Source organism: Lepidochelys kempii, chromosome 2, assembly GCF_965140285.1.
Source record: "Lepidochelys kempii isolate rLepKem1 chromosome 2, rLepKem1.hap1, whole genome shotgun sequence".
Taxonomy (NCBI): Eukaryota; Metazoa; Chordata; order Testudines; family Cheloniidae; genus Lepidochelys; species Lepidochelys kempii.
Genome location: NC_136381.1, coordinates 141,823,818 through 141,848,974, shown reverse-complemented (window position 1 = coordinate 141,848,974; position 25,157 = coordinate 141,823,818). Strand labels below are relative to the sequence as shown.

At 42.4% G+C, this 25,157-nt stretch overlaps 1 protein-coding gene across 4 annotated transcripts in view; it reads right to left on the bottom strand.

Annotated features, from left to right (window-relative positions):
* Positions 1-715: 715 nt before the first annotated feature.
* The window catches only part of CTNND2 (catenin delta 2), a 1,186,471-nt gene continuing 1,162,029 nt past the window's right edge, over positions 716-25,157 (bottom strand). For all 4 annotated transcript variants that reach the window (XM_073332332.2, XM_073332334.2, XM_073332335.2 and 1 more), the window contains 3 exons: positions 18,667-18,798; positions 10,144-10,217; positions 716-3,828 (listed from right to left, as the gene is read on the bottom strand). In XM_073332332.2, coding sequence (XP_073188433.2) covers positions 3,568-3,828; positions 10,144-10,217; positions 18,667-18,798 — 467 coding nt within the window. In that variant the 3' untranslated portion in view covers positions 716-3,567. The remainder of the gene's footprint in view (positions 3,829-10,143; positions 10,218-18,666; positions 18,799-25,157) is intronic.

The window sequence follows — 25,157 nt, the reverse complement described above, 5'->3', positions numbered from 1 at the left end:
CCAGCTCGTCAACTATAGCTGCAGATGAATGAATGAACCCTTTCCAAGTTGGCTGCTGATAAGCACTGGGAACCATAACCAGTGGTGAAATGAGCACTGATGACACAGCTTCCAAAATAGGCCCCATCCTCCCAGATATGCTGTTTTCACACACTCTGCTAGCATCCCTACCAATAAACCTTAGGGTGGGATATGAAAACTGTCATGGCTGAAAACAACCAAAACTTGCCTTTCCGTTGTTTTTGAGCTTAGAGGTGAAAAGGCATTGATGTGTAACAGCTGAAAATGAATAAAGCCTAGGGTCATGTAAGTGGGGCAAACTAGAAAGCAACTTAATTAATCATAATTTTTCACTTTTGCATTTAAACACACTGCACTATGAACAGCAGTTCTCCACCATACAGTAGGATTTATTAATAGAAAATATGTCAATACGAGTTAGTCTTTGTACATGTTAGCAACATGTACAGTGAAACACATTTTTGGTCAATCTATAATTTTATATTTCTTTCATATTATTTGACACCAGTGTTTATTTTATCTTTTGGGCTTAAATACATTATTTGTTGAAATGTATTTCTGTGTTAATATAGTATTTTAAATCATAGTTCATCCTTTAAATATTGAATCCATATTCAATTTCTTCCCCCCCCCCAAAATCAGTATTGCTCATGGTAGTGCTATTTTGTTAGTATTGAGATAGGTTAACCATTCCTTCCAGACCATAAACAACATTTTAATAAAACATTTAGATTTATATAGATCTACACAGCTAATCAAGATTCTAATAAGAAGCTTGTTTAAAAAAGTCCAACATTTTACAGTACATCAAATGCAGTTTATACATTTTTGGAACATTTCTCGCTCTCTGTGTTTTGTGGTCTGTTACAAGGCTGAAGGGAGCAGCAGTAGGTGGTCATATTTTCCCCAATATTAAAAAGAGAAAATTTTACATCTCCTGCCTGGCCTGGGAGATGGCACTGGATTGCCAGGGCTGGAAAGAAGCCAGGAAATTCGGCACCTTCCCAAGACTCAATACAGCAAGAAAGAAAGTCACTATTCTGAGTACTTGCCACTGGAGAAGAATGGAATAAAAGGGGTGAGGGGAGGAACATAGACAGAAAGAGTTTCATGCCACTTTGTGCCTTTAATCCAATATCTCTCACTTGACAAATGGTCAGCATTTCGATTAGCCTCATGGTTAAGAGATCCTAGAGGAGACAACATGGGCATTTTACTAGCTCAAAGAATCTGTATAAACAAAACTTACAACTTTCTGCATTATGCAGACTCCAAGCTCCCTTAGGCCAATGTGCATGCCTGTAACAGGAGAAATGCATGAATCTGATGGGCATAGTCAATCAGGGTGAACTTCAAGTTGTGAGTGATGTTGCTTTTTTTTTTTTAATTTTCTTTATACTGAAAATGTGCTTTGTTCAGAAGAGTGCTGCAAATGTCACTTATCTTTTTAACATCCACTTAATAAAGAAAATATAAACAGCCTGTGTCCAAAATTATGAATCATATTTGTAGCTACCTCAATATACATTTGGCCTACGGTGCCCCTCCCTCCTTTTTTTTCCATGCAATTTTTCCTGTTTACTACAAAGAAGAGCTAAGGTTGCTTATCATACACTGGGAAGATTTGTCAGAAAGATTCAACTACAGTACTAGATTACTGATAAACCATGTCTACATCACAACACTTGCCCCAGTGACCTGTACTATTTTTGCTCTGTAATACAGATAAGGATTTGAGAAAGTTTTTCCTGCCTCTGGGGTATAATTCAGGCAATGCTGAGACTATTACAATGAGTAATCACAGAAATGTTTGTATCCCTAAACCAAACTATGTGCTGAAGCTTCACTAATTTACAAACGTTTCATTTGTATTGGATCTAGTTGTGTCAAGACTGTGCATTGCAGTTAGTTGAATGATATGAATACTGTATATTGTGGATTCAAATTTTTTTTACTTCCAAGCTGTAGATGAATGAAGATAAAAGTATCTCCGTTCATTGCTCCACATTTTGGGGGAAAAAAATAATAAAAAAAGCTCATTCTAGCTCTTATCAATTCCATTTTTTATCTGAGTTTTTAAATGTACAGAAATGGTCAATGTTTTTTATATCTAATGAATATTTTTGCTATGATTAAAAGAAAAATGTCTGTGCCAGTATCTCAGTGCTGGGTCCTTGTCCAGATTTAAGAACCAACCGTGCTAGCCTGTTGTGCTTTGATGTTCTCTCTCCCTCAGGAGCATGAAGAGATTACACTGCTTCTGCCTGTAGCACTTGCTAGTGGGTGGTCCTAGGATGGCAATACAGACTAGGCTGAGATTTTTCTTCATGGTAACAATATTGAGGGATGGGCTCTTGAAGGGAATGGCATCTAAGAATGAAGGAATGGGTTAAAACCCTATAACTCCACTTGGAACTGTCCTAATATTTTGACTCACTATCAATAGTGGATGAGGAAAAATACATACTGGAGTTTCCACTGTAAAAAAATTTAAGCTTGAACAAGGAGAACAGCAGATGAAAATAACTCTTATACCACACACGCACACAGAATATTATGCATACATGGACACACACAAGCAAGAATGTGTATTTTTATGATAGGTGCTTGGAAATAGACATTCTTAGCAAATATGGATGACAGATCAATTGTAATTTATTTTCTTTTAACACTGTATCATCATAAAGAAAACTGGTATAAATGAAAAATCTATTTCAAATATCTACATCTAAAATTTTAGGCAGTGAAAAAGCACTTTGTTGACAAGGAGAGTGGAATGATGAATGTTAATTGTCAGAAACTGCTGAATGCCTTTTTTTTTTAGTTGCCACAAACAAATTCACATATCAGAACGAACAATACTGCTAAATATTCCTTTTTGTTGTTGTTGTTAAAACGCACTGGGGAAAAGAAAACAAAAAAACTGGAAATTCATACATCTTTCAAAATTTTGAAATTGAAGCAATATTTAGAACCATAGATGAAGAAACACTGTGGCATTGGTGTAATATACACAATGCACTTGGTTTTTTTTTGTCTGTAATGTACATCAAATACTTTACAACAATGCATTAACAAAAGGCAAGAAACATCTTGCTGTACAGAGGAAACCCCAAATGCAACTTGAAGCCTAGATTCACAATGAATAAGGAGATCAAACAAAGTGTGAGAAGCTGTTCCCCATAAAGTATGTAAACTGCTTAGTGTCTTGTGCTTAACTCTTGAGCCACATCCACTGTCATATTCACCCTCCTTCCTTCAGCCACATTCAGTGTACAGCACCATTGTTTTAGACTCTATAGGCCAACAGTAAAGTTGTCCCACACTGTAATATATATATATATATATATATCTTTATCATTCTAATGACTTCCATGTTTAACTTTCATTTCTTTTAGCCTTCTAAAATATCTTAAATTTCCCACACTGGTTATCAGGGCCTTCCTATGGAACAGGCTTTAACAAACTAAATTTGCAGGGAAAAAAATGTCTTGTGGTATGCATGCACATGCACAGTTCCTGGAGCATTTGTGTCTTGCCCAAGCCTCAAACCCAGGAATCTGGAGAAGCTGGGTAGTGGCTTGTTTCATAGTTAAGTTCACTATAGGGACGAGCAGCTGAATAGAAGTCGACGTAGTTGCCAGTGGATTTTAGTCCCAGATGCATGTTGTATTCGCTTGCAGGTGGGCGATGATGCACTTGATCCTCAAAGAAGGACTCATCATAGTTTCTTGTCGAATTCTGAAACGGCTGATACGGTTCATAATCTTTTCTACTGGGCTCCTGTGGAACTGGCTGTGTTGAAACCTAGAAAGATGATAACACCCACAGCTTGTTAGGTGTGAGTAACACTGGAAAACAAACGAGCACAAGGGGTGCACATCCAACAGTTCCAGCTCATTGCAACTTGTCAGGCTGGAGTAAGAGTGCTGCCAGTAATGCTTTATACTCATAATTATTACTGCTGCTAACAGATGCTGCTTTGCTTAAAAAGAGGTAGTTAAACAGCAAAGGGGATAAAATTTAGGATTAGGCTGTGTGAACTAGTGGTAGGTTTGAGCCATAATCCTGGAAGATTGGAGCCAAACAATGTAGCTTGCAGCCACGTCTACTACAAACCCTGATGTGTTCAGTCCCTTCCTGTATCTTACTCAGATGTCCGTATACTTGGACATCATCACAGGACTCAAATGTCTAATAAAGACATCGAATTAAACAAAGTTTTCTTTGGGGAAACCTTTGGCCCATGCATTTTTTAAGACAGAAATAAGATGACTCAGACCAAAATTTCTAAACCTGGGTGACTAAAGGTTAGTATCAAGGCACCTAAATAATAAAAGTGGTTGGATTTTCACAGATGCTGACACTCAGCAGTTCCCACTGGGGGCTTGGCTACACTTGCACGTTATACCGCAATAAAGCCTCCCAGAGCACTCTACCTTACTCCCCGTCCACACTGGCAAGGCACTTAGAGCGCTCTAACTCCCTGGCTGGAGTGCTCCACCTCCAGGAGAGGATTAACGGCTGTTGTGTATTGGGTGAGACGCTGCAGCTCCAGAGTAAACGAGGAGTTATGTTACAGCGCTCTGATTGACCTCTGGAAACGTCCCATAATCCCATTAACTGAAATGGCCTCTCTTGTCTTTGTTGTGAACTCGGGAGGAATACGGAAGTGGCCCTTTCAAAGCTTAGTTTCAGAGTGCCAGCTGCTTATCTGGTCTGAGAAAAAACCAAACAGCTAATGTTTGCTTTGAGTGAGTGAGAGAGAGGCGGGGGAAGGAGGAGGGTCTGAACTTACAAGACAGCGTGCTGACACACTCTCAGCACTCTCTCTCCCCCCACAAACACACAACACACTCCACCCCACCCTCTCCCCATTTGAAAAGCATGTTGCAGCCACTTGAATGCTGGGATAGCTGCCCATAATGCACCGCTCCCAGTGCAGCTGCAAGTGCTGCAAATGTGGCCATGCCAGTGTGCTTTCAGCTCTCAGTGTGGACAGACTGGAGCGCTTTCCCTAGTGTGCTCTCCGAAGGCTGGTTTAACCCAAAGCGCTCTACAGCTGCAAGTGTAGCCAAGCCCTGAGTTTAGTGGGATTTATGGGTGCTCTGCACTCTTACAAATTGCTTTACTTAAATTCCTAAATATGGATTGAGGACCCTAATTTGAGGCACGCATATGTGAAAGTTTTGGGCTTAATGCCTTAAAATATATCCCTTTCCTATCTTTAAATTGAGCTATTCCCTAATCTCTTTATTCCCTAACATTTAAATATTACGTCAGTCTTGCATTGCTGTTATAGTTCTTTGATAGCCTTGTATCTTGTGCATCTATGACGGGACACATTTCCCATCATAGATACACAAGATCCAAGGCTCTCAAAGAACGCTCTTCCTAATCAATCACATAGACTAAGTCAAACTATTTCAATTATTTGTTTTTGCACAGCCAAGCCTCAAAGTTTCGATAGGGGAAATTTAAAACAGAAGATGAATTTTATAAACCGGTGCCAAGTATCTTCATGATCAGATGTTTTTCTAAAAAAATATGCTCTAGTTCAAGCACAGCCACTGGAGTCGAAGCAGGAATTCATTCAGGGAAGTTATACTTCCAGTGTTAGTTAGCTCAGACCAGATGATCACAATAGTCCCTTCTGGCCTTAGAGTCTATGAATCTGAACTCCCTTCTTTTTGCTTTGCAGCCTCTATGTAACTACAACCAACTTTCCACCACTGCATCCCTTTAAACATCTGTCCCTTTCCAAACGCTAGAGACCACAGCTCACTTTCTGATGAGGGACATGTGTAGCTTAAGCTTGTGTTAGTGCTGTTCCCAGGCCTGCCAGCACCTTTCTTTCCTCTAAGGAGTCCCTTGATTGGCTCCAGTAAACGAGAGAGAGAGAGAGAGAAGCAAAAAATCCCCTATTAATCTAGATCCCCCACAGTGCTGCACCTGATCCTAGGTTGTGAATATTTTTGGAAATTTTAAACACCATTTAAAAAACCAAGAACCTTTAAATCTTATTGAATGTACTCTCATCCCACAGGAGACATTCTGGTATGTTTTTAACATGCTGTATGTACAGTAGAGGCTAATTTATGATGTGTGGGTATACTGGGGAGGAGGGAAAAGACACAGTCATGCTTTCCCCTGTGCAGCTGGACAGAAGGCAGCTGTAATTTGGTGACTAGTGCTCTGGGACAGCTGGCAGGGAAACTGGCCAGTGCTGACTGCAGTGTTCTCAGTCCCAGCATTGGTGTGGCATGTGGCCAGGGCCTCACGAGGCCATGGCTGCACCGCAGTCCTGACAGAAGTACAGGATACATCTGCAGAAGAAGTGTAGTAACTGCCTCCCCTAACCATGCTCCCTCGCTTGCTCTCCCACTGCACAGGCATAATGCCTCTGGAGACTCTTCCTCATCTAGAGCCTCCCACGGCGGCTCTAGCTCACAGAGCCATCACAGAACTCCACATGTAAATCCTGCTTTCTCCCTTCGCTCTAGCCGAGCCCACTACACGCCACCTAGTATGACCTGACCTCACATGCTGCTGCATGGGGAGATCTGCACGGCTATTGTGTCAGCAGCATGGCCAACACCATGTCCCTGGATGTCTCGCTATTTAAAAGCAGGGGAAGCAGTGCAGCCGCACGTGGACCCCTGCGCAGAGTGCCGGTGTCACCCATCAGCTACCACTGAAGTTAATGTGAGAGGAGCATGCTCAGCACGTTACAGGAGGTGCTCAGCACCTCACAGGATTGGGCTCAGTATTATTACAACAGCCATGGTTTCAGTACACCTGGATTCCAGGGGGTTGGACACATTGTTTCTGCCCAAATGTTCAAACCTGGGATGCCTTGGAGTAGAGATTTGGATACACAGCTATCCCAACCCAATGGAATACAATCGCTAAAAAAGCAGCTACAGACCTGAGACGATGTCTTATTCACCAAAAGACACATTTTTGGGGGGGAATATACTGGCCTCACATAGGCTAATTGTAATGGGCATCATAAATGCTGACTGCTGTTGGAAACGAAACTCCTTGGGTGCTACATGAGCTCACGTATTTTGGAAATGCCCCGTATCAAGAATTTCTAATCTGAGGTGAGTCAAAGGACCAATTTGATAGTGGATGCTAATAGGAGCCCTCCCCCTGATGTTTCGATCTTGGATATATTCCTGATGCCTGGAGATTACCTGATAACAAGGCGGCATGGTTTCAGTGTGCAGCTTTGGGTGTTAAAAAATGAATCCTGCAAACATGGAAAAGTTGATTCCCGCCAAACACTGATGCCTGGCTCACTGATATGGCTGATCACACAGCTAACAAATGACTAACAGTTGTGTGTTCTCTGCACCTCTGAGAGTAGGCCTATTTAGATGTCTAAATATTAGGGCTGGTCACAAAATGTTCATCAAAATCACATTTTGACAGAAAATTGGGTTTTGAATTAAACATTTTTTTTCTGCAAAAAGTGCTGCTTTCCCCAGAAAATTTACATTTACACTTTTCATCAAGATACCAAACACCTGGAAACTGAAAAGCTTTTGGTTTTCAAACTACAATTCCCACTAGAAATTGTGGGGGCACTTCTGAATCACAATGTTAGGTTCTCAGCCAAAATTTTCTGCAGAAAAGACTAAATATGGATTTATGAACCTGACAAGTTTGCACCAAGTTCAAAATTTTTTGCCTTAAACTTGCTGTCTCATTTCCCATTCTGGAAAATGGATATAACACTTACATACTTCATAGGGCTATTGCAAAAATTAACTAGTGCTTGAGCACTTTGAGATCTCGGAATGAAAGGTGCTATTTAAGTGCAACATAGCCTTGTATATAATACAATTGACAAACAAACAATTCCACAATAATCTGAAAGCACTCTATTGATGGGGGTTCAGGAAATGCTCTTTTGTATCATCCCCCCAACTCCATATACATCCATATTCTGGAAGTTCATTTTTATTTTAAAAAAGGATATTAACTTGCCAATTATGGTACCAGTTAAATACACAGACTGCTCTACTTTTTCATGAGCTGTTAAATGCACACTGTGGTTTCAATGGACAGACTGTTTTAAAGGATTTCTACTTAGGGTGTGGGTCTATGCTTGTGTATGTGTACCATTATCTTCTGGATGGAATGCCAGACTTTGCATGTATGTGTACACACATGCACAAATTCCCTCTTTCAAAAAAACGTTGTGGGAATTGATGTTTGTGGAAAATGTCCAACTGACAAACATGGAAGCTAGTGGCCTCTATTAACACAGGTATAACACAAACAGCTCACACTAAGGATGAAAGGGTAGATCAGTCTCTAGGCCCATTCAGTACTTGGCATCTCTGCTGAAACTTTTAAACAAGGAGAGCCAGGTACAGTAACTCCTTGCTTAATGTTGTAGTTATGTTCCTGAAAAATGCTACTTTAAGCAAAATGATGTTAAGTGAATCCAATTTCCCCATAAGAATTAATGTAAATAGGGGTGGGTTAGGTTCCAGGAAAATATATATATATATACACACACACACAGTATACATTTTAAACAAACAGTTTAACAGTACGCAGCAATGATGATTGTGAAGCTTGGTAAAGTCAGAGGGTGGAAGAGGGTGGAATATTTCCCAGGGAATGCCTTGCTGCTAAATGATGAACTAGCACTCGGCTGAGCCCTCCAGGGTTAACATGTTGTTGTTAATGTAGCCTCACACTCTACAAGGCAGCCCGAATGGAGGGAGGAGACACAGCATGGCAGAGAGAGACAGATACACACACTGTGTGTGTGTGAGAGAGAGAGAGAGACGCACATTGCCCCTTTAAGTATGCTGACCCCACTCTAAGTACACTGCCTTTTTAAGTAGATTAGCAAGGTGAGACAGCAGCTGCTGCCAGCAAGCTCCCTGACCCCTGTCGTGGTTCAGAAGGGGGGAGGAGGACACCCTGACATCAGCACCCCTTTCCCCCCTCCCTCCCCCGCACAGCAAGCAGGAGGCTCCCAGGAGCAGCTCCAAGGCAGAGGGCAGGAGCAGCACATGGCAGTGGGGGGAGGGACAGCTGAACTGCCTGGCAATTGATAACCTGCTGGGCAGCTGCCACACAGGGAACTTAGGGGAACGGGGAGCTGATAGGGGGGCTGCCGGCCCACCCTGGTTCCAAGCCCCCACCAGCTGGTTCCAATGGGCTGCTCTTCCGGCAAGCAGTGGACAAAGCAGGCGGCTGCCAAACAACGTTATAAGGGAGCATTGCACAACTTTAAATGAGCATGTTCCCTAATAGATCAGCAACGTAACAATGAAACAACATTAACCAGGATGACGTTTAGTAAGGAGTTACTGTAGTGTCAATGACAGCGCTGTTTTTTGGGGTGCAGATATCTGACCGCTTGGAACTGGATGCACACCACCAAATTCATGGAACATAAGATATCAAAAAAACATGAGGTTCCCACTACTGGATGAGCTAGTGGAATTACTTAGGCAGAATCCTGTGTTTTTGTAGTCTGTGCCAGTGATTCTCAAAGCCGGTCCGCCGCTTGTTCAGGGAAAGCCCCTGCCGGGCCGGGCTGGTTTGTTTACTTGCCGCTTCTGCAGGTTCGGCCGATCGCGGCTCCCACTGGCTGCGGTTTGCTGCTCCAGGCCCATGGGGGTTGCGGGAAGTGGCGCGGGCCAAGGGATGTGCTGGCCGCCCTTCCCGCAGCCCCCATTGGCCTGGAGCGGTGAAGCACGGACAGTGGAAGCCACGATCGGCCGAACCTGCGGACGTGGCAGGTAAACAAACCGGCCTGGCCCTCCAGGGGCTTTCCCTGCACAAGCGGCGAACCGGCTTTGAGAAGCGCTGGTCTATGCTACATATACACATGTAGTGTGGTCTCTGTACTGTATGCCATTATAAACTGCTCCACATTTTGGAAACTTGGGTCCAAATTCCCTGCTGGTGCAGAAGAGCACAGCACTTTTGAAGTCAATGGAATTGCTACCACTTGCGAAAGCACAGAATGTAGCTCTCCCTGTCCGCACTTCACTATTATTTTAATGGTTTTGATTGTTCTAACAGGCAAAACAGTGAATACATTTTCACTTTTTGTATAGAAACTAGTGTTTTACTGTACTCACATACCTGGTTGTGTTTGATATCTTCAGCAGGTGCACCGTAAGAATTCCTGTACAAAGTTGAGATTCCAGCATTTTGAGCTAAAGACAGAAGCAAAGGAGAAAAATATTACCAGACATGTCTCTCTGCAGGATTCTTCCATCAACACTTTATTTTTTGCAGTGATTTTGCTGTTATTACACTACATATATTAACATAATACTGGTTAAGATTTGTCCCAAGTAAAAAACATTCATTCTGGAATGAATATATATGTACATAAGAACTAAGAATTGGCATCTTTTAAAGGCATATTGAGAGAATGATAGCTTTTTGTTTTTTAATTAAGAGGGACTATTTAATTTAATTTTTAATTTTTAATTAATTTGGGACTATTTCCTTCTCTCTGCTGGTTAGATTAACTGTGCTGATTAAAAGTAACAAAGAAGGCAACTGAATTGTATCTTTGAAAGCACCAGCATGTACCTAATCTTTATGAAGTGTGGCTGTTATATGAATAAAGCTTTCAATTGCGAATTATCACATAAATGCCAGACTTTCCTTTTCTTCCCTTACCACCAAATAATCTAATTCTTCACTTTGCTGTGTACATATAAATCACTTATTAATGTTAGTGGGTGGAAGTCATACTGAAATTGTGGATTTCACACATAAGTCAATAAGAAAATAATTTGGTAAGCAAATAGCAATAAACCATAAACCTCAGGCTAAATACATTGTGTTATATCATTTATACATTTAACAGATGCATCTATAAATACTGGGACTAAAAAACCCAGCACTTTTGTTCCTTGGATCAGGCACTTAGGATGATGATGATGGACAAATGCACGAATTAGCTGCACTGCAATGCTGCTTTTGTTATAAGGTGAAACCATTTTGGGGGAAAGAGATTTAAATAGCTCAAAAAATGAACTGCCAAAAGGCCGATACCTGGTGAAAATGAAACGATCTGGATGATCAGGCCTCAGCCTGTGAACTAATATGACTCTTCCCCCAGATGTCTCATGGTTAAGCTCTTTGAGTGAACTGAGTTATGAGCCTGAAAGTGTTGAGATGAAGCAGTAATTCTAGGGACAAGGAAAATATCACATCTGGCCTTTAGAGGTGCTTTAGGAGGGATATCAGTTTTTCTTCCTTTCCAATAACGTTTCGAGCCATGGGTGTCTCAAATGGGGCTGATTCTGCCCCTGCATTTTCCCTTGCCACCTATCTGAGATACATAGTGCAGATGTGCTTGGAAAAAACTTGCGCACTTTGGATATTTGCAAGAATGCAAAGTAAACGATTTGTGCAGTTGCTGCAGGTCACTCATAGAGAGCATGAATATAGAACAGTTACTTACCCTACAGTAACTGTGGTGCGTCAAGATGTTGTACAGCTTACAAGAACATAAGACCGGCCATACTGGGTAAGACCAAAGGTCCATCTAGCCCAGAATCCTGTCTTCCAACAGTAGCCAATGACAGATGTCCCAGAGGGAATGAACAGAACAGGTAATCATCAACCATCCCCTGTCGCCCATTCCCACCTTCTGGCAAACAGAGGCTAGGGACACTACCCCTGTTGTAATCAGTGTGGTTCCTTCTGTAGGTGCACATGTACCTAATGCACACAAGACTATAGTTTTTCTGAATAGCGGAACATGTGCCTCTGTCTCCTTATGCTCCTGTACAAGGGCAGAGTGTGAGTGGCTGCAACCCTCCTTCAGTTCCCTTGCAATTCAAAGCCCAGGTTAGCTGAGGACTCTGAAGAGCAGGGATGGAGGGCAGGTCATGGGATCCACTGACTATAACATCTCAAAGAACCAGAATTTCTGCAGGGTGAGTAACCGTTCTCTTTCTTTGAGCATGTGTCAGTGTGGATCTGGTGACTGGCAAGCAGTATCCCCTCTGGACAGGTGAATGAGGCAGGCCAGTCAATCAGTCAAATAATGAGTAAAGCACTGCTTTCCTGATCTTGGCCTAAGACCTGGCTGCCACGGCCAGGGTGCAATGTTTGACAAAAGTCAGTAGGTTGCTTTGCAAGTCTCAGGTCCTGTCACATTCCTGAGTCAGGCTGGAGATGCTGCTTGTGCCCTGGTGTAGTGTGTGGAGCACATGGGTTGTACACCGGCTACCTGGGCACAGGTGGAGCAACACCGTGTGATCCGCTGGTGAGAAAGTTTGGCCTTTCGATGAGCCGAGTATAATCACAAAGAGGCGAAGCAATGGTCTAAAGGGTTTCGTCTTGTCCAGGCAATAGAGCAAGGCTCTGGAAACATCCAAGAAACCTAGCTGCTTCTTCCCTGGTGTTGAGTATGGCCAATAGGTTGACCAGTAAGGCCTGGCAACTTTCCACTCTGAGTTGTAAAGAGCAGTAATAGTAAGATTTTTCTCCCAGACACATTGAGCCTTTTTGGGTCACTGTCCTCACTTCCCCACCCCCTTAGAGGTACACTTGTTTGATTCAGACTTTTACTGCACTGCTCAAACAGCTAAGTAGTCTGGGTTGTGGTGAGCATGGAAGTACTCAAATCCAGATTGAGAGACCTGGTATCTTTTCTCTACCTGTTTTGCAGTTGTAGTTATAATGGCTGGTGTCTGCCACCAGGCTCTAGCCCAGTGGTGGGCAACCTGCAGCTTGAGACACTTTGTTTACATTGACTATCCACAGGCATCCACAGCTCCCAGCTGCTGCGGTTCACCATTCTGGACTGACAATTTTGAGAATGTCGAACTTATGGAATTCCTCTGATGTGACCGAAGTCTTTAGCTCCAGAGTTTCAGCTATTCTCATAAGCAGCTCTTAGACTTGAAGACATCCAGGCTGGTATGGGTGACAAGGAGATCACCTTGTCAGGTGACAAAGATGACAGGTCCTTTGGTGGTGTTTTTGCTCTGCTTCTACTGTCTGGGCACAAGAGCAGATGTGAAGACCGACCTATTCCTTTTCCTCAAATGTGGTGGAGAGTAGATTCTAAAGGCCTGTAAGGACGGACTCCCAATAAGCTCAATAGGGCCACAGAGGCATGCCTTTAGGGTGTTTGGTATTGACCAGAGCAATGCCATTTCTGCTGAACAGATCTTTCAGTAACAGATCTCAGAGGAGCAGGTTCTCTGTTTGAAGGTGTTGAGAATGTATGTCCCAGTGACATGTGTGGATGATGCTGAAGTATATGATGCTTTCAGTACTAAGGTTTGCACTGGTACGGGTAGGTGTCTCGGTACTGATGATGGTCCCCAGAGTGTTGTCATTGTCTGTAGATATCGACACCGAGGGATGTGTCACCAGAGAAGGCTTCCTCTGTGCCACGGGCTGCTCCTTATTACCAGAACTCAAAGCCACGTGGGTCTCGGTGGCTGTATCCCTGAGGCTTTATCTGGTCTGTCTTTATGGGAGGACACTGAGCTCCACCTGGAGTCTCTGCCTTTGAGATCAGAGCAGCCCCTCTTGGTGCTGAGCTTTGGTACTGTAGGTGTTAGCAATGGCTTTGCTGCCAATAGTCCCTGAGGAACCAGTGCTGTGCAAATGCCAGGTCTTTCCTCATGGACATCTTCTCTGCTCTGGTCTTTGGAGTCACTTGCCTGCTAGACAGTGAGCTGAAGGAAGCTGACTTGTCCATTACCCAGATCCAGATGCCTGTTTTCTCAGGATCTCAAGAGACCTTCACAGATTGCTCCAGAGGAAGCTTTAACTGCGTGTGTCACAATTTACATTTTATAATGGAGAATGAAAGGCACACTGAACATTTACTTGGTATGTAGGGCTCTCCTAAATAGAAGAGGCACCTGCTGTGTTCATCCATCAATGGAATTGTCCATCACAGGACAGACACAGCTTGAAGCCCACAGATTTCAAATCCACCAAATTGAGAAGTCTTGTACAGGAGGAGTGTCTGGAGGACCTGTGCACAGGGTCTGATATAAATACTCAGCCCAGATAGATTGGTATCATTCATGGTGATTGTTTGTCACAGAATCAGAAAAGTTATGACGATTTTACGAAGAGTTTGAAGAAATTTAGCCAAAGCTAAACTAGTGGGTCAGAAGTTTGCCAGGTTCCATTTCACTGCAGGAGTGGTAAAATAGAACAGAGGGTCATGGTCTTAATGCCCTCATACAGCAGCATGAGGAGCTACATAATGCATACACGGCCTCAACGGACACTGCTGTTCGCTAACAAACAAACATCATGTGCTTGAGGTACATGGAAACCACCCAGACACATAGCAGAAGAATTCAAAGCCACGTGGGTCTCGGTGGCTGTATCCCTGAGCCTTTATCTGGTCTGTCTTTATGGGAGGACACTGAGCTCCACCTGGAGTCTCTGCCTTTGAGATCAGAGCAGCCCCTCTTGGTGCTGAGCTTTGGAATTTGTATAAACATTATTATGCAAATCACAAATTCACATTGTAAAATATAAGCAAAACATAAACTGTACAGAGTCCTTTATTTAACCTATTAAAGGAAAAATGGCATACAAAGAGTTTGGGAATGCCAAGAGTTCCCAAAGCAGAAACCTGGGCTAGTTTAGGGGAGAAGATGAGAGAACTTAATCTCTTGAAACAATTAAGAAGTTCACTATTCGTGGATGAACAGTTGACTATTGATGTCAAAAGCTAAAGAGGATGAGGACAAGTGAAAAGGAGAGAGAGGGATGAATCAACCCACATTTTGTGGTTAGGGCCCATCCCTTGCTGAGAGATTGTATACATATTAAGACATGTAAAATTATCAGGGGGCGGGAGAGGGAGGATGAAGAAGGAAGTGATTTTAAGAAATGGGGGAAGAGGAAGGATAGAAAGAAGCATGGTGGTCAGACAGAGTGAGGCAGCAAATGTGACTATGGGAATTGGAGCTGCCACATTACACCCCAGAGGTGGCTGCATTTAGGTGATGGATGAATTAATATTTCAGCGTGTATTTTCTGTAGTAACAATAGGTAAGTACAAGTGACGATTGCAGATGCTGATGTTACCATATCCATTTATATAAAGTAAAACTGGGAAGTTTTTAAGGGCCACTATGATACAGTTTGTGAAGAACTCTGTGGTCCCCTGGTGTGAAGGATGCTATATAAATCTAAACTACCTGTATTATTTTATAAGATGCCAAGGATTATATTGGTGAAAAGTTAGCAGACAAATAATTCTCCTCAGCAGCATTCTGTGAAGAACACACTGATAACCTTAAGACCAGCTTTGAAAAGGATATAGCTAGATATTTATGTGATAAAGATATCACTGACCTAAGTCTTCCCATATATCTTAGTTCACTTACTTGATTCATGATTTAAGATTAACATTCAAGTTTCATGTTCCAAAAACTGCTGACTCTGGACACATTTATAGTACTTTGAAACAAGAAGTCACTAACCCAATGCTCTCATAAACATAGTCTGATAGTCAGCAAGAAAGGGAAGGATAAATCAGTTATAGCCAGTCATCTGCCCCTTGTACTGCATGTTCTGCTTCTTCCGTTACATTCAGCAGAGCTCCTCTTTTAAAACATAGTTCAGAGCAGTAAAGTTGAAGATTTGCATGTTATACAAATACCAGCCGGGGGGCGGGGATGGTCTCCTGCCTTCTTATCACTCCCAGCTTCCTGCATGATGGAAGACGTGACACTGGCGTATGGTATGTACATACCTTTGTATGATGGTTTCTTTAAGAAAAGCAAGGGGTAAAAGTTCCTTTAGCAATGGCTGGAGAAAGATATTTCAGATGCACTCCCTCCTGTTTGTGTTCAGAATGCATTTTCAGGGCACCTGGAATGTGTGCAGGCCATTAGATGAGTAAGCCTGAACACTGGCATCGAAGGGAAATGGACATTCTTTAAAGTAAACCTGGAAAATGTTGATCCAAAAGATGCTTCTGCTCCTGGAGTGGTTGATATAGGACACAGACGGTGATGCTTAATGTCAGTTCAACAGGAGAAGCCACGAAGTACAAGAAAAATGATTTTCAGAGCACAAATCCCATGAAAGCATATCAAAACCTTGTTTTCCCTGATCAGGAGGGGAATGGCTAAGAGTCAAGCTATGGCATTTATTTATGGTAGTCACAAATTTTTAAAGATCATAATAGGTTTGTTTCCTTTTTAAGTTGTTTCTTATTATTTTTACAGTCCTCAAAAATAGGCTAGTTGTGTGATGACCTGTAAATGTAGCAAGGTGTTATAAAAGCAGAGAGAGCAAAGGAGAATGGTCATACGGTTCCTCCTTTTCTCTTAGTTGGCCTCAGGAAATCAATGGTATTTCAGAGCTGCTTAATTCATTAATAAGGATCTTAACACTTTTTACTCAGTTGTTTATTTCATAGCCTTTTCACTCTTTTCTGCAGGCTTCACAGACTTCCCCACATATTCCCTTAATGACAGGAGGCCAACAGTACTATTTAAAAAAAACCCAAACCCTATCAGGTAGCAACCAACAGTTCACAAGACATTGTCTGGGACTGTAACCTGGGAATGGCTTTGTAAAATCTGGGACAGTTGTGGATAAATGGGCATATGGATATATTGGTAGATATGCATGCTACATAAGACAGTGGGAAAATTGCCTACATATCTTGCACTGAGCATTTTTCATTGTGCCACAGAATAAGAGGAAATCTATGCATCACAACTCCAACTTGGAAAAATATTTCTCTAAACCCCACATGCTCCTTTACAACCCATCCATGTACTGACTACAGTTCAGTGATGGATATGCAAAGTATGTACTGCAGGCAGTGAGGGAATCCTTACCCCTTGTTACAGGATGTAAACCCAGGCAAATAGGAGAACAGCCCAGTACAACAGAATATCTCACAACAAAAAACAAAAAGATTGATTTTATTTTTATTGAAATATTCTTATCCAGTTCACCTGGTTTCCTTTACATGGTTGTTGTCGCTTCTTATTTCTCTATCACAACTGACAAATACTTTGTAAAGGTGATCTGTACATTTGTTACAGTCAACACATACTAGTAGAGTTATTGACTCTATTTAATTATTTATAGGCTTTGCCTTCCTCAAATCGCTCTTCATTTGATGTCAGACCAACTGTAAAGGGTTGAGATTTGGCAACCTGAAAGAGAGAATGTGATTCATGAACTCCTGTTTCAAATACACAATGCATGTACAGTACTAGGAACTACAGTAGATCTTTTAAATTTGACGTTGTTACTCATCTCTCACAAAGGGGCGAGTAGCTGGATAGTAGGCTCGGTGGCTTGAAGTTTGATGCAAACACTTTATTACACAGAACCCCATGAAAAAGCAGTTACAATGGGTGAGGGAGACATGGGGACTTAGGCACAACAGGGAGTGTAACTCAAAATGGAACAAAGGGGTTGGGGCAGTGCCAATCTCCATTCCTTAAAAAACAGCAAACAAGGGGGAATGAGTGAAGTAAAGAAAGAAAAAGAGAGGCCAGAGATACTGCAGTAAAGAGAAAAAAGAGAGAAGGGTGGGGAGATGAAATGGAAGAGAAATGAACATGGATTTTAAAAAGAGGCAAAAAGAAACAAGGTAAAAGATGTGTCATAAACTGTCAGAAAATGCCCTCCCCTGTGATCATTCTTACTTACTATGCTTGCCTGAACTTTCAGATACCTTAAAAAGGAAATGGTATCCTTTGCCCTTCCCTACTGCCAAACTGGATCCTGACAAGCCCTCTTCATGGATGTACCCAAGGTCCTGACAAAGTGTAACAATAGCTGAACACAGACCTGTCCTCCACAATCATGTCAGTAATGACCTTTACAATGACACTGTTTGGGTGACAGGAAAAAGTGAATGGCAGCAATGTCACGTCAGGGTAGGGTAGACCAACTCTATTCAGTGTGATTACAAGTCATTCGCAAACATCCCGAATACCGAAAACTAATGTCAAATACAGTACCTTAGATGAATGAATGGCTTTCTCTTTGCTGCTTCCCCATGCAATGGCCTGCTGAATTGTCTCCTAAGGCCAGAGGCAGACGTTAGGACTCCCAGGCTCTCAATAGTGTGCAAAATCTATTTGGTTGTTGTCCCATTTCTTATATCACTTCTTAGATTTCATGTTAATTCATCTTCTTGCATGTTGCTCCTCCATGTAAACTCAGATGATAATCTGCAGGGTTTTGGGTACCAAGTATTGTACAGCACAGGAAACTGATCTTGAATGCAAACTTCTGGATACAGATTGTAGCATGGGAAGTTTGGTATTGAATCAGCATGCTGATGGTGTCCCAAGCAACATTAAGAACCTGGCAGAGAATCCGGTCTTGGAATCCTCCAAGATCTTTACAGATGTAATAGTGGGGGAAAATATCCAGGCATCATGACATCGCTACAGGTCCATGTTGTAATAGGATTAGATGTTACAAAGTACAGGGCCACTCCTGATTGTTATAAGGAGTTGTACTAATAAGATTCCTTTTACTTTCAATCTTATATCTATGAGGTACTCAGACATCACAGAAGTTGATCTCTTTCACTATTACAGTAAACTCAGCCAAGCCTAGAAAATGTGTCTACTACAGTCAATTTATATATGTGATGTGTAAGCACCATCTCACCTGTCATGGTGTCTTTCCTGGAAGTGTGTTCTCCTTTATTACCATGGTAAGCGACATTTGTTCCAGTTGATTCGTAGTCTGTTTTCCTTTCTTTTAGACTGATCATTTCCCGAGGTGAGGCAGGGGCACTTGCTAGATAGTAAAAACAAATAATTTTTCTCCCCTCAGACCACTGCAAGCACATCTGGGGTAAACAATTTAGTAATATTTACATTTGTTAATATATAGGAATTAAACTGTGTGAAGTGTGTAGGCAGAATTGGATTTGGAAAGGGGTTAGAGGTGCTGCTATTTCAAATATATGACAAATGTATTAAAGGCAATTATTAAAAACTGCATTTCTGTCTGAGCATTTTGTTCCTTCTCCATTTACATGTAACAACTAAGATGATCACAATGGAATGACATAAGCAGCAATTTTATTTTTCTTCATCCTTTCCATTTCTTTAATTTGTACATTTGACAACAATTTTGCATCGTCAGGTTCACTTCCCCAGGTATCATCTGTTTCTCCTTTGTGGAAAAGACTTTTATAATGATTAACAGGGAGCAGAAAAACCCTTATAAGAGGGACTCTTTGTTTCATTACTTGAAAATAAACAGGAACCATGTAACTGTTATGAGGGAAAAAAAGGCATTAGTACGGAAAATGTAACTTTAACTAAAAAAACAAGATATGTACAAATCTTCAGATAAGTGCTCAATGCTTGAAAGTAACTCCAATAATTCTGACTCTAGTATTATGGGTGTGATTATCTCTATATACAGCAATGATAATTAAAAAGTGAGCCTCTACCAAAAGTACTGTACCAAATAATCATCATAATTAATTCCTATTCCAGGTGATGGAAAAACAATGGGATTTCGTATAGCAATTCTTTTTAATTCTTATAGTCTGTCTTTCTGACTATACTGGAATAACATAATTTAGTTATCTAAAGTATCTAAACTAGCAAATGTTGAGGGTGGACAATGTATTTAACTGCATTGCTGGCTGCACCTATCTAAAGCACTACTCACTGTAGTATTTAGATGACAAATACGTTAGTAAAGGTTTATGATAAAGTGTTCATAAAATAGAGATATGTTGGATATTAGGGCAACAATTAGGACTTATTAATGTATTTCTTAAACTTTTATTTCCCCCAAACCAGTTTAAGAATAGAGGGTTTTTTTTTTCTTCCATTGAGACCCCTATTACCAATTCTGGGGTCTTTCTCCCAAAGATAAGAAAAGTTTGATTAAATATTTCTGGGGGATAATGTATTTTCTCAGCCTTTGACAAAAGTTAACCCAATAACAAATGAACGCCTCGACACAGTCTCCTAAGGTACTCTGGGTGCTGCAGGGCTCTGCAATTCCCAGTACTTTATAGATTCCCCAAGTCTGTCTATCTGTCAAAGTTTTCTTGCACGAAGAATAATTTTTGGTGGGGTTTTCCAATTGTTATTAGGCATTTACATTTCTACATGCAACCAAATCCAACGGGTGCTGAGGATTTTTAGTTTCATTTATTCAAAAGCACTAAGAATCTTTTAAGAGGAGGGAACACAAATAAAGAGGGATTCCCACCCACGGAGCAATGGTAAGAGGAGGGTTTTCTTTTAATAGCTTGGGTAATGGCAAGTTTGTTTTAATGACTGTTTAAAAATCAGGCCCTTTTTAGGGAAAAATAATGTCACATAGTTCTTTCTCTTTCACTCTCTGTCTGGAAATCCAAAAGAATATCCCTCCAGGAAAAATAAAACTGCCCCATGTTTGGAAATGGTGTCACAAATGTATTTCATCTTGGAGAGCTCCACTTTTATGTGTGATCAAATCTAACCAGAAATCAAGGGTTTCTTGGCCAGCAAGGGACGTGCAAGGTTAAATCTTTATTAAAAAGGATGTCAGCAATATTATCCCTAGATGCTACCAGCAAGAAAGCTTTTGTATTATCACGGTGGACTTGGCAAGGTCTCTAGTGGTAAATCTGTTTTTGATTGCTGGTAAACTCATGGCAAAACGATTGCTACTGCAGTCTATGTTTACTCCAGCTGGGAGCGAATGACCATCACACACAAGGAAGGCTGGGGGGAGGTGAATAGTGTCCTGCTGTTATACCTGTTAACATGATTTTCCTGAGGCCCTTCTCGCTTTTTCACAATTTTAAACACAGCAAAACCCACAGGTTGCATTAACCAATTCCCCAAACAGGAAAAAGAAGCCTCTAACTCGAGGTGCTGTGCTAACAACTACAGTGCAACTCCTTACTGAATACTTTCTGCATTATGCCAACATCTTCCCTTTTCACTCTGTATTTTACCCCAAGTATCATGGGAATCTCACTGAATATTGCTTGGGAGACCAGAATTTTGACCCAAGCTGTGTAAAGTCAATAAAATAAGTGTGAGGGTCTCCTTGAGAAATTCCAACACACGTTAAACATCCTGTTTTGTGGGGGAGGGCCAGAGAGACAGGGACAGAATTAAGCTCTGGTTCCAAATTTTAATGAATCAAGGGATTTTATACCTACATATTTCAAATCTGGGAACAAGGGTGATGGAGGATCATTGTCCATGTTGATACTAAACTTCCGATTAAGCTCTGTCAAGGTTCCTCCCCCACTCTGAACTCTAGGGTACAGATGTGGGGACCTGCATGAAAAACCTCCTAAGCTTATCTTTACCAGCTTAGGTCAAAACTTCCCCAAGGTACAAAATATTACACCCGTTATCCTTGGACTGGCCGCTACCACCACCAAACTAATACTGGTTACTGGGGAAGAGCTGTTTGGACGCGTCCTTCCCCCCAAAATACTTCCCAAAACCTTGCACCCCACTTCCTGGACAAGGTTTGGTAAAAAGCCTCACCAATTTGCCTAGGTGACTACAGACCCAGACCCTTGGATCTTAAGAACAATGAACAATCCTCCCAACACTTGCACCCCCCCTTTCCTGGGAAATGTTGGATAAAAAGCCTCACCAATTTGCATAGGTGACCACAGACCCAAACCCTTGGATCTGAGAACAATGAAAAAGCATTCAGTGTTTTACAAGAAGACTTTTAATAAAAAATAGAAGTAAATAGAAATAAAGAAATCCCCCCTGTAAAATCAGGATGGTAGATATCTTACAGGGTAATTAGATTCAAAAACATAGAGAACCCCTCTAGGCAAAACCTTAAGTTACAGAAAAGATACACAGACAAATAGTTATTCTATTCAGCACAATTCTTTTCTCAGCCATTTAAAGAAATCATAATCTAACACATACCTAGCTAGATTACTTACTAAAAGTTCTAAGGCTCCATTCCTGGTCTATCCCTGGCAGAAACCAGCATACAGACAGACACAGACCCTTTGTTTCTCTCCCTCCTCCCAGCTTTTGAAAGTATCTTGTCTCCTCATTGGCCATATTGGTCAGGTGCCAGCGAGGTTACCTTTAGCTTCTTAACCCTTTACAGGTGAGAGGAGCTTTCCCCTGGCCAGGAGGGATTTCAAAGGGGTTTACCCTTCCCTTTATATTTATGACACGCCCCCCAAATCTCAGCTAGGGTGAAACACTGGCTGGGATTTCTTCCTGGAGCTCTAGGAAAACAGAGTTAATAAGACACATGCATCTCTAAATATACTACCAAGTACATAAAGACTAACAATATTTTCCACATCTCAAGGACGATTTTAACCAGTTGATTCTGGGAAACTTTCACGGGAGAGTGCATCAGCCACTTTGTTAGAAGCTCCTGAGATGTGTTGGATGTCGAAATCAAAATCTTGGAGAGCTAAACTCCACCGAAGAAGTTTTTTGTTAGTTTCTTTGACGGTGTGAAGCCACTTTAGTGCAGCATGGTCGGTTTGCAGGTGGAAACGCCGTCCCCAAACATATGGGCGTAGCTTTTCCAGAGCGTAGACAATGGCATAACATTCTTTTTCAGTGACTGACCAGTTGCTTTCCCTCTCAGACAGTTTTTTTGCTGAGAAACACTACAGGGTGGAATTCTTGATCAGGTCCTTTCTGCATTAAAACTGCTCCCACACCACGCTCGGATGCATCTGTGGTTACTAGGAACGGTTTGTCAAAGTCTGGGGCCCTTAGTACAGGGTCAGACATGAGTGTCGCTTTAAGCTTGTTAAAGGCCTTCTGACACTTTCCGGTCCACTGAACAGCATTTGGCTGTTTCTTTTTGGTTAGGTCTGTCAGTGGGGCAGCGATTTGGCTGTAGTGCGGTACAAATCGTCTGTAATAACCGGCCAAGCCTAAGAAGGATTGAACCTGTTTCTTTGACTTTGGGACAGGCCACTTTTGGATAGCATCCACTTTGGCCTGTAGGGGGCTGATAGTTCCTTGACCCACCTGGTGTCCAAGGTAAGTCACTCTGTTTAGGCCTATTTGACACTTCTTAGCCTTAACAGTTAGTCCTGCCCCCCTTATGCGCTCAAGGACTTTTTGTAGATGTTCCAGATGGTCTGCCCAGGAATCCGAAAATATGGCCACATCGTCAAGGTAGGTGACTGCATATTCTCCTAATCCCGCTAGGAGACCATCTACAAGTCTTTGGAAAGTGGCGGGTGCATTTCGCAGCCCGAAAGGGAGTACATTAAATTCATACAGCCCGAGATATGTGATGAAGGCTGACCTTTCCTTGGCAGATTCATCTAGCGGTACCTGCCAGTACCCCTTGGTTAAGTCCAAGGTAGAGATGAACTGGGCCCGTCCCAGTTTCTCTAATAGTTCATCTGTGCGTGGCATTGGATAGTTGTCTGGGCGAGTTACAGCATTTAGCTTACGGTAGTCCACGCAAAAACATATTTCCCCATCTGGTTTGGGAACTAGAACCACTGGAGATGCCCATGCACTTTCAGAGGGGCGGATTACACCCATCTGTAACATATCCTGGATCTCCCGTTCTATAGCAGTTTTAGCTTGAGGAGACACCCGGTAAGGGTGGACCCTAATTGGGTGAGCATTACCTGTGTCAATGGAGTGGTATGCCCGTTCAGTCAGTCCTGGGGTGGCTGAGAACGTTGGCGCGTAGCTAGTGCACAGCTCCTGGATCTGCTGTCGCTGCATACGCCCAAGGGTCATGGAGAGGTTCACCTCTTCCACACCACCAGCACATTTCCCTTCGTAGTAGACACCTTTGGGCCACTCAGCGTCGTCTCCTCCCTGGGCTGTAAACTGACAAACCTTTAATTCTCTGGAATAAAAGGGCTTTAGAGAATTAATATGGTACACCTTAGGCTTTCGGTTGGAGGTGGGGAATGCTATGAGATAATTAACAGCTCCCAGGCGCTCCTGGACCATGAATGGCCCTTCCCACGATGCTTCCATTTTATGGGCCTGGAGCGCCTTTAAGACCATGACCTGGTCCCTTACTTTGAAGGAACGCTCTCTGGCATGTTTATCATACCAGGCTTTTTGCTCTTTTTGAGCATCCTGTAAGTTTTCTTTAGCAAGGGCTAAAGAGGTTCGGAGGGTGTTTTGTAGGTTGGTTACAAAGTCCAGAATATTAGTTCCTGGAGAAGGTGTAAATCCCTCCCATTGCTGCTTCACCAACTGCAATGGCCCCTTAACCTCACGGCCATATACAAGTTCAAATGGGGAAAACCCTAAACTGTAGGCAAAGAGCAACTGCTGCAATACTAGGTCCCAATCATTGGAGTGCTCATTTACGAATTTACGTATCATGGCCCCCAAAGTTCCATTAAACTTCTCCACCATGCCATTTGTTTGATGATGGTAAGGAGTGGCAACCAAGTGATTTACCCCATGAGCTTCCCAAAGGTTTTTCATAGTTCCTGCCAGGAAATTAGTCCCTGCATCTGTGAGGATGTCGGAGGGCCAACCTACCCTGGCAAAAATGTCTGCTAGTGCCTGGCACACACTTTTAGCCCTGGTGTTGCTTAGAGCTACTGCTTCCGGCCATTGGGTGGCAAAATCCACGAAAGTCAGTATGTACTGCTTTCCTCTGGGTGTCTTTTTCGGAAAAGGACCCAGAATATCCACAGCTACTCGCTGAAATGGAACTTCAATGATGGGGAGTGGCTGGAGAGGGGCTTTGACCTGGTCTTGGGGTTTTCCCACTCTTTGGCACACCTCACAAGACTGGACATAGGTAGAAACATCCTTGCCCATTCCCTCCCAGTGGAATGATCCCCCCAAACGGTCTTTGGTCCTGTTCACCCCAGCATGGCCACTAGGGTGATCATGGGCTAAGCTCAAGAGCTTGGCCCGGTATTTAGTTGGAACTACCAACTGTCTCTGAGGATGCCAGTCTTCCTGGTGTCCACCAGAAAGAGTTTCCTTGTATAAAAGTCCTCTTTCTACAACAAACCTGGATCGATTAGAAGAGCTGAGAGGTGGTGGGTTGCTCCGTGCCGCCGTCCAAGCTCTCTGGAGGCTTTCATCTGCTTCCTGTTCGGTCTGGAACTGTTCCCTTGATGCTGGGGACATCAGTTCCTCATTGGATTGTGGACCTAGGCTTGGTCCCTCTGGAAGCGATATAGGGGA